The sequence below is a fragment of the Danio rerio genome, chromosome 5 (assembly GCF_049306965.1).
Source record: "Danio rerio strain Tuebingen ecotype United States chromosome 5, GRCz12tu, whole genome shotgun sequence".
Lineage (NCBI taxonomy): Eukaryota > Metazoa > Chordata > Actinopteri > Cypriniformes > Danionidae > Danio > Danio rerio.
Genome location: NC_133180.1, coordinates 14,162,717 through 14,172,500, shown reverse-complemented (window position 1 = coordinate 14,172,500; position 9,784 = coordinate 14,162,717). Strand labels below are relative to the sequence as shown.

The window sequence follows — 9,784 nt, the reverse complement described above, 5'->3', positions numbered from 1 at the left end:
TAAGACCTTTTTTTCCATAAATTTTAAGACCTCAAATCCACTTTTCAGATTTGAACTGATAACATTTTAGCTTATATATTTACTAAATGCTTGTTGTAAAAAACAAAAAATCACAAATTGTTCAATTCCATTACAGATTTCTACATGTTTTAGAATTTAAAAACCAAAAACTAGAAAAGAATACATTCAAATAGGAGTATGTGACAAAAACAATTATCTGCTTTATCACAGGATGAACTATCTGAAGTGATTTAAAATTATGCCACAATTACACTTTCATCATGATCCACACAAAGATTTAACATAGTTTAGGCAGTTAGGGATTTCTAATAGATTGGACCATTTAAAAATATCAAATAAAAACTTAGCTTATAAATAAACAGCTTATAAATTATGTTTTTAAAAAATTCCTGCACTTAGCTAAAACAGTAGACATGCTGAGTAAACCGTCGACAGAGAACGCGAGCAAAAAGCGTCCCGGTGTGCACGGGCCTTAAAAATGCTAATTAAATCTCTCAGCAGGTGGTGCCTACCGGAATAAGAGTGTTTCCTTGGTTGCCTCAAATCAAGTCTAGCATGAGTTTACCAATTTCATAACCTACCCAGCATCCCAATATCTGCTGATTCAAACTTTAAAATATAATTATACATTGTATAATTATTTGGAGATTATTACCAAGTTTAAAATAGCATTTAAGACTTATTGATACTCTTTAAGGGCCTTAAAATTTTGTATAAATTGATTTATCAGCTTTTAATCCTTTTTAAGACCCCGCGGACACCCTGTAATAACTGAATGCTACGCAGAGCCTCTTTACTGTTTATTTCAATGAATGTTATACAAATGAAAGCCTGTGACTCTGTACTTACAGACTCCTGGTTCTGGGCAGGTGAGTGAGCCATCTTCAGGAACCAGGTGTGCGTTGTAACGCTGATTCGGCACAATTTCCCTCATTTCACCAGCCTTCATCCTCTCTCCCATCTTCTTCTTCAGATACACCCCGAACCCTATATCTGCCCCATCACAGGAGAACTGCCACCTGACAAAGAGAGCAGTTAACTGAGTAAAGCGTCATACAAACACTTTAATATCTCAAAGTCTACTCAAATATTTTGATATAAAAAAAAGTAAATATATTTCTATGATTGTCTGTTACAGTAGATCTTTTGGGCTGCCTTGTTGAGAACAGTGGCACTGAGAACATTATATTTTACACACTTTTGGCTCTTTATTTGACAAAAATTTATTTTCTAATTATCCCCAGAGAATGGATCAGTTTGTAATGTGTACCAAACAAAAAGACTCGTACCGAGCACTTGAATACAAATGTGTATTGTTACTACACTCCAAAAGATATTGTCAATTGTTTTATGTTCAATCCACTTAAATTTGAACTAAACTGAACTGAACTTAAACACTAAAAACTGAACTACCCTGATTCAGTTACTATGACCATTTATGTGAAGCTGCTTTGACACAATCTACATTGTAAAAGCGCTATACAAATAAAGCTGAACTGAATTGAATTGAAATTTGGAATAACAATTAAGTTAACCTAATTAATATGTTTTGGGACAACAAGTACAGTGTAGGGGTGGGAGAAAAAAAGTTGATTCATCGATGCATCATGATTCTTTCTCTGGTGATTCTGATTCAATTCTGAAAATTTCTACAGAGTCTACTCTGTATTTTTAGTAGAAATGTGGCTTTCCATCGATCGTTTCTCATGCAATGCTTCAAAATGCGCATTAATCCAGCTTGTGAAAGCCTATAGGCTGATTTTAAGCTATAGTCCTACAGCTGAGAAAACATTAAAGACGCAAGCTGAAAATGAAGGATGAGAATATAGAAAATATTGCTTCATCAAAAGTAAATAAAAAAATGTATTCATTGATGCTTTACGATTGTTTCTCTATCGATTCTGAATCAATTCTCGAAAGTTCAGAATCGATTCTATATTCAAATTAGATCGCGACAGTGTTGGCCTGCGCAGGCGAGATTGTAATGTGAGTGCAGGCCATCGGGGGAGATGGAAGAGGGGACAAGCATGCTTTGGCCCGGTTCGAGGCAACTGTACATAGTGTGAGTACGGCTTTATACACCACACTTGCGCACACACACATTGTTAAGTCTTGCTTTTGTACACTACGAAGCGTTTTCCTTGTTTTGACTTTCAGTGCCATGTTTCCTGACCCTCGCTTTGTTTATTGCTTCTTCTTGTTAGCTGCCTGGACCGATTTCTTTGCCTGTGTACCGACTACTTTTTTGGATTGCCCTTTATGTACCCATTTACTCCTGTTATTGACCATTGTCTGCCTGAATACTCTTGTCAATAAAGATGCTGCATTTGGATCCTCAACTCCACTGTCAGAACCACTTTGTAACCCATAGATTCCAATCATAAACAGAAGCAAAGGAACTCCAATTCTGGTTAAAATGTAAAGTGTTTGTAATTATATATTTGCATAATTGATAAAATAGGAAAAGATTTTAGGTTTTAGAATCGAATCGTGACTCCCAGAATCAGAATTGAATTGCGAAGTCCCTAAAGATAGATTACCATCCCTAATAGTTACACTGCTAAATATGACATGATTATCATTATTAGGGGTGTCACGATTTCGATTTTTTATCGAAATCGATCGAAATTTATGCTCATTTTCGATTATCAAATTAAAAAATAGAACCGTCGATGCTGCCACGCCCCCATGTCACGTCAGCTTGGCTTGCCAAGCAGGAAAAAAACAGGCTTGTTGAAGTGCTTGTTAAACTGCAGAAGCAGGAGACCCATCGACAGAACTTAAATCCTCTCCTCTTTCAATGAAGTCGCCGGTGTGTAAGCATTTTGGATTTCCAGTGAGTTAAGTTGACAACGCTCGTGTTGTCGGCAAAAAAAAAACACAGTTTTGCAAGCTCTGCTATGTACGTATTACGTACGGTTCGTCCGATAGACAACACCGGCATCGCGATCCTCCGCCCGCTCCCGTTGCAAATTCGCTCGCGAAAAGTACACACTCAGGCCCTGTTTACACTGTCTTTGTTTTTAAATGGCATTTTAGAACGTCAACGATTTGACATCCACAGTTGCGTGTAGCATTTCTGAGCAGCCCACCTTCCTCTCTACCTCTGAAAATGCACATCACGTGACCACACAGACACAGACGCACACAGCCATGCGCTTGAGACAGCAGGTCCAGGCAGTCAGAGGACTGCTTTAATCTTTCACTCACTTGTACTTAGTCATTTTAGCGCACACCTCAGATACTGTTGGCTGGTTCCTGTTGGTTGTGCGTCTTTTTTACCGACGCCATTATAACGACACAGATCACTGCCTATTCACGAGTCCCGCAGAAAAAGTGATTGACAGGTGGTAATTATGTGTGTATCTTGCCTTTATTCATTTACTGTATGATTTGTTTATGGGTAAAACAAAGACCATGCAGGTCAGGTAGTTTAAACGGTAGGCTACAAATAATTAACTGGTCATTAATTAATTATTCATAATCGAAAATCGAATCGAATCGTGCCTTTAGAATCGAAAATGTAATCGAATCGAGGATTTGGAGGATCGTGACACCCTTAATCATTATTAATAAACATGTAATAATAAAGAATGTAACTGTAAATCACTCACCTTAGTGCACAGTTTGGTGCGATCAGCTCATATTCCATCTGATGAGACGAGCCCCGGCCGATACTCACAGACTGTTCATAGTCCACTTTAATGGAGTCTCGGACATAGTAGGACTTGGGAATCTCTGACCCGAACGTAATCTGAAATAACAGAAACATTTGTTTAACATGTGGTCGGTTAAGATGAGCTGGAAATAATAAATCAGAAAAGAAAACGGAAAAACAAAGGAGGATTAAACTTACAGAAGCGTCATGAGTGCAAAAGATAAAAGTCTGGCATTTTAGTGTTAGTAAGGATTCTTTAAACAAACAGAAGGAACAAAACAGACAAAGAAAGCAGGCCAAATCAAAGAGGTTTTTAATAAGGAACACACATTGCCTTCACATGCTCATTTTAAGAGAAATGAAACTACATACAGGGTTATTAGACTACATTTTGAGCTCAAACTCCAGTAAAATACAGAAACAAGAGTCTAGATCATAACCGAATACAGTACGACAACAAACAGCTTTAAATGACAACATAAACATCAGACACTTCATAAAGAATTAAGGTCACGTTGCCTGGAGTCACAGACCCAAATAAAAAGATGACAGTTCAGGGAGGATAAAGATACATATTTGTTTTCTTAAGCAGAAACAAAGCAAATTTAGACACACTCAGTAACAAAAGTTCATATTAAATCACTCAACATACAGTACTGTGCAACTTAAATCCCAATTCACATTTATAATATAATATAATATAATATAATATAATACTCAAAAGCAAGGGTAATTTCTTTCTTTTTTCATATTCAAATTTGTATTCAGAAGGAATGCATTTAATTTACCAAAAGGAAACATTTTACACATTTTTTTTACAATAAATAATAATAATAATAATTATAACTGATAATTCAACTGTTATTAATGTTTCTTGAGCACCAAATAGTCAAATGAATTGTTGAATGATTTTCAAAAAGATTGGTTTGACAAATATTTTCTAATATGCTCAATAATTAGCTTTGAATCATAGAAATACATTCCAATTTTAAATATTTTCTAAATAATAATTTTATTAATATTATATATATATATATATATAGTTTCATTTTATATGTAATAAGGTTATTAGCTAATAAATAAAATATCTTTTTTTTTAAATGTCACTTTAGACAATTCTTTGGTTTTTAACAAGGTAAAGTTTCTTTTGTGTCAACCAGCTAAATCCACTTCTGCTTTTTATGCAAAACCCTCTAAATCCACCTATTGAGGCAAGACAGTGTAATTAGTTGAAAATCACTAAATATGCAATTAGAGATTATTTTACCAAACATAAAACACATACACAAACCACCTGAAATTAAAAATACATATATCTGTCAAGTAAGTGGCGGTTCATTCCACTGTGGTAACCCCTGATAAACCAGGGAAGAAGCAGAAGGAAAATAAATGAATGTAATCTGTCAAATGCATTAATCAATAACATTAAAATGTAATTAAATTGAATTAAATCTTAAGCAATTCATCAAACTTTATCTTTTAAAAACTAAATCGGAAGTGAAATAAAACAACCCCCTCATAAAGCCGGCGTATCAGCGCGCTGCTACATTGAAAACATATGATTCGATTCGCCCCTTCTGATTGGTTCTCGGAATATATTGGCTTTTGCTGTCAAAGACAAGTGGCGTTTAGCGGCTTTTGCACAAAAACTTATTTCTGAATGGGCTGACGCTGCGATTTAGATGAGTATATATATCATCTATATCGCACTGCTGAGTGTAAGTGTATATCGCACTGCTGAGTGTGATATTGTGTTTATACAACAGTTGGCATAATCGTGTGTATAAAAAGAAAATCAAACACGGAGAGTCTCAAAAACAATTTTGTACGAGGAACTACTTTCCTCCACCATTCATTCACATCTGCAGCTGACGTCAGAACAGTAGAAACCATTTATACTTTTCCAACATCACTTTAGAGCTAGTATTTGAATGATTTTGAACAGTATTTCTGTTGCAATCGGGATATCACAATAATTAACCCCCAAAAGCCAAAGCAAAGCAAACACAAGCTTTCTGTGGTATAAATACAGCACTACAACATACAAAAGAGAGAAATAGCCTCAGAATGTCACATATATAATTGGTATTGATTTGTGCAGCTGTAGTTTGAAATTTACATTGAGAAAACGTGGAGTTTTTCTCCCTCTAACTACTTCTGCGGTTTCTGTCGCCATCATGTGGCGGAACGTCAACCGTCACTTTCTTTGGTCTGCTCAGACAGGCTGATGGTGCCCGATACACTGAATCTCTGAAATGATAAATATTTAAAAATAGGCACTATCCTTATAAATAAACTGCACAGTTGCAATCTAAACAACTACATACTCGACTAAAAAAGTCTCAAAGGTACATTATGTTGTCCAACAGCAGCAATATTTGTCAAACTGTAAGGTGTCCTCAGCTTGTTGCTGTATGTGGGCAGAGTAATACACAAAAGTGAAGGGTAAAGAGGCTGTAGGAGTGCTGCTATTGCAGAATATCACAAGGCTATTAGTCAATCAGATCAAGAACCAGAAAGAACTGTTGTTTAAATAGTACTATACTACTAAAGCCTTGTTTATACTCAACGCCTCCGCTTGTTCGCTTGAGTGCAAGCGGCGAATGTGACGTCATCGCGGAGTTTCCGGAGATTCGCTTTGAGTGCGCGCGGCATGATTTCGGCTAGCGGTGCGTAGGGCACTATTTGAGGCTCGAGCGAACAGTGCGCGGTGCCGCAACTGATTTGAGTTGAATATGAAACACTTTGAAGAGATTTTGTCTGAAACAGTACGACTGTACACACATCTTATGACCCATGATCAGAGAAATAACCAGATAATCAATAATTCTTGCCTATAAATTGCAACAGCCGTGGGAAAGAAGAAAGTTTTTGTTAAAACGTTTGGAAAAAACTGAAAGATAAGTTTATTAAAGCCAAAAGAGACCAGAATAAGAATATTCACAGAATAAGTTTTTCCACCATTTATAGGTTTTACACTGATGTATTTTGTAATTTTTTTTATTTAAAACAGTTTAATAGTTACAAAACTATGATGAAGTCACAGAAGTATTTCTTTGATAACTGGGAAGGAATATTTACCTATCGGTTTACAATATACTGATGCCCTGTTTCTCTAGGCTTTATTAGTGATAATGATCTGTAATGTTGGACTATCATTGCCTTTTTAGCATAAGAGGAGGACAGAAACTAAGCAGACAGTAATGTGTGAATTGAGGAGCGAAGTCTAAAAACATCTGTATTTTTTAGTAAGTGTGCTTTTTTTTTTGTTTTGTTTTTTGTGATAATAAAACATATTTGTAGAGTAACTCATGTTTTGTTGTCATATATTACAAATACAGAATATGTTTTTCCACCAGTCATAGCTTTAACACTGATTTATATATTTGTGGAGCAGGCTAAATCTAAAAAAAAAAAAAGAATCTTTTTCTAAAAATGTTTTTTCTTTTTTTCTTTTATTCTTGCTATAATAAAAATATATTTGTCGAGCAACTTATGTTCTCTTGTGATTAATGTTGTAATAAACTTAAAATGGTAAAACTGTCAGAGATATGAACAAAAGCAAGTGATTTGATTAAAAAAATCTTGACTGGTACAAAAATGCTTATAATCATTAAAATAATGTATACAAACAATAAAAAATCAATAGTTTAAAAATATTGAACGATATTATGATATGACGTAGTTCTGGAAACTTTCTACTTTTCTGTTTATCCGTCTGACTTTACGGTGGGTTTCTTTTGACCGCCCCCTGTCATTTGAAAGAATATCACAACGGCGAATGCGGCGAGTATAAAAGCCTCGGCCGTTTCGCGAGATGCTGGCACAGTCAGCGGAGGTGCGCGATATATAATTCGCCCTTTACAGTACCACAACTAAATCTCATAATCAAAGGCATTTATTACCCTTTTTATTTTAATGTAACACTTGCACTATGCATTCTTTCTGAATACTAGAAATGACCCTTACTTTTGAGTATTATTTAATCAGTAAGGGGATATACAGTACATGTATTTAGATTATATGCAAAATGCAAACACAAAAAACTTGAAACGTGAGTATTTGCGATCACATTTTTGGCCCATTATTACCGGCACTTCTCTGCACTCATAAGTATGTACATGTAATATGTTATAAAACTGAACTGGGATTGAGCCACAGTCTTAAAACTTGCTCCATAAAACATCCTTGACTAAAGATACTTCAGTGGAAAAGCTGTGATTTGCAACATCTCATGATCTTTTTTGTGATCAACAGCAGACACGCAACTTTCTTGTATACTAACCTCCCCTTTAGCCATTTTCCATAAAGGAAGTGCTCTTGTGGTTTTCTTTAAGGTTAATTGCAAGTTTAATAGGCAATGAAACTGCCGTCCACATGTTGCACCAGTGATGAAAAAGCTCTTTCAAGACAAAAATAACTACTACCATCTTTGAGTCTCTAGAATTAAATGCAGAAAACACAAACATTTTTTGACTTGTGTGATGTTACAGTGCAACAACACTCCACAAAATGTATTTTAATAAATATATGTAACAAAAAAAACATCTAACTATCAGTCCACTTTAAGTGTTCACAAAGTCTTCTGAGGTGTTTTAGCACTTCCAGTCCTGAAAGGGGCAGCAGCTTTACCTGTGTATCTACATGCAGACATAAAACTCTGTTTTAATTGTGAAGAACAGGAGAAGAGACACATATTTAACCCTTGGGTGGTCTACAATTCTACATTGTTTTATGTAACTAAACTGAAAATTGATTAGAATGAAATGACATGATTTTGTGGTACTTCCTGAATCAACACTCACAAAAAAGACTAAACAGTTGTAAAAGCAGTCACAAATGTGACCTGAAACAAATAAGAAAAAATATTTTCAGCCAACTAAACATAATAAAAGTAATTAAGTCTAAAAATAAACAACTAAGGAAGGCCATATATGTAGTCAACGCCGCTGCCGCTGGGTGCTACAGGCCCTATGAAAACATTCTGACAGACGAAAGTGAACATGGTTTTGTCGGGTTGCAGACGAAATTGAAGAGTAGGCCCCAAATAGTAACTCTGGGGGGCCCAAAATAGTGTGGGCACTTAGAAACGTTCAAACTTTCCCAACCAACACCCCAACCTGTGAGTTGTCCCACTAGTGACAATATACAGAAATATCGCACTGCTGAGTGTGATATTGTGTTTATACAACAGTTTGACGGCAAAATTGTGTATATAAAAAGAAAGTCAAACATGGAGAGTCTCAAAAACCCTTTTGTAACCGTTGCCAGTTCACAGTTGCCAGTTGCCAGTTCACCAACATCACTTTAGAGCTAGTATTTGAATGATTCTCTAGCGTAATGTCTAAAGTGATGAAAAAACAGGTGATTTCGCTCACATTTTGGCTGCATTTACACTGCAGATCTTGATGATCAATTCCGATTTTGTGACTGTATCCGATTTCGTTGATGACCTGCTTACATCATCTTTTAAAAGTGACTCGTGTTCGATTGTCTGCATTTACACAGCACACGGCAAAGGTGCAATGACCAGAAAAAAAAAAGAGTGAGCGCTGACTAACAGCTGATAATTAAAGAGTGCTGTTTTCTCTGTTCTGTATGTAATCTGTTCGCAGCTTTTGACAAGCTGTTTTACTCTAGTTTATGACAGAAAGGTTCTCATTTGTCTTTTTAAACCTTTAGGCATCTTAATGTAATCTCCATGGCGTGATTTATGCAAATGATGTAGCTATGTACTAGTTTTATATTAGTTGATATTGGTTACGTGGTGGATCTTGTGCTCTCTCGCTCTCATTAATAACTTAAATACCTGTGCTATATGACAATATGAAAGCTGTTTAAGATCTCGTGTATGAGATTTAAGGTTTGGGACTCTGCTGAAGTCTGTTCTGAAATGTAAGCATCAGACTTGAAATAATTCGCTACGTCTTTTAATGACGCGCGACTCACATTGACAGGTGAAACTCTGATCTACCTGCTTACACTGCAGACACGAGAACACAGATCTATTCATATCGGATAAATTTCCACATATGAACAAGGCCTGAATCTGATTTGAGTAAATCAGAATCCATGAGATTTGTTCCTGCTTAAGGCTGATTTATA

General features: G+C 35.7%; 1 protein-coding gene across 3 annotated transcripts in view; it reads right to left on the bottom strand.

Moving 5' to 3' along the window:
• Positions 1 to 9,784, bottom strand: part of sec14l8 (SEC14-like lipid binding 8) — a 39,028-nt gene that overhangs the window by 1,105 nt on the left and 28,139 nt on the right. Inside the window, 2 exon segments of one of the 3 annotated variants that reach the window (NM_001099993.2) lie at positions 871 to 1,040; positions 3,636 to 3,775. In NM_001099993.2, coding sequence (NP_001093463.1) covers positions 871 to 1,040; positions 3,636 to 3,775 — 310 coding nt within the window. 3 annotated transcript variants of the gene reach the window in all.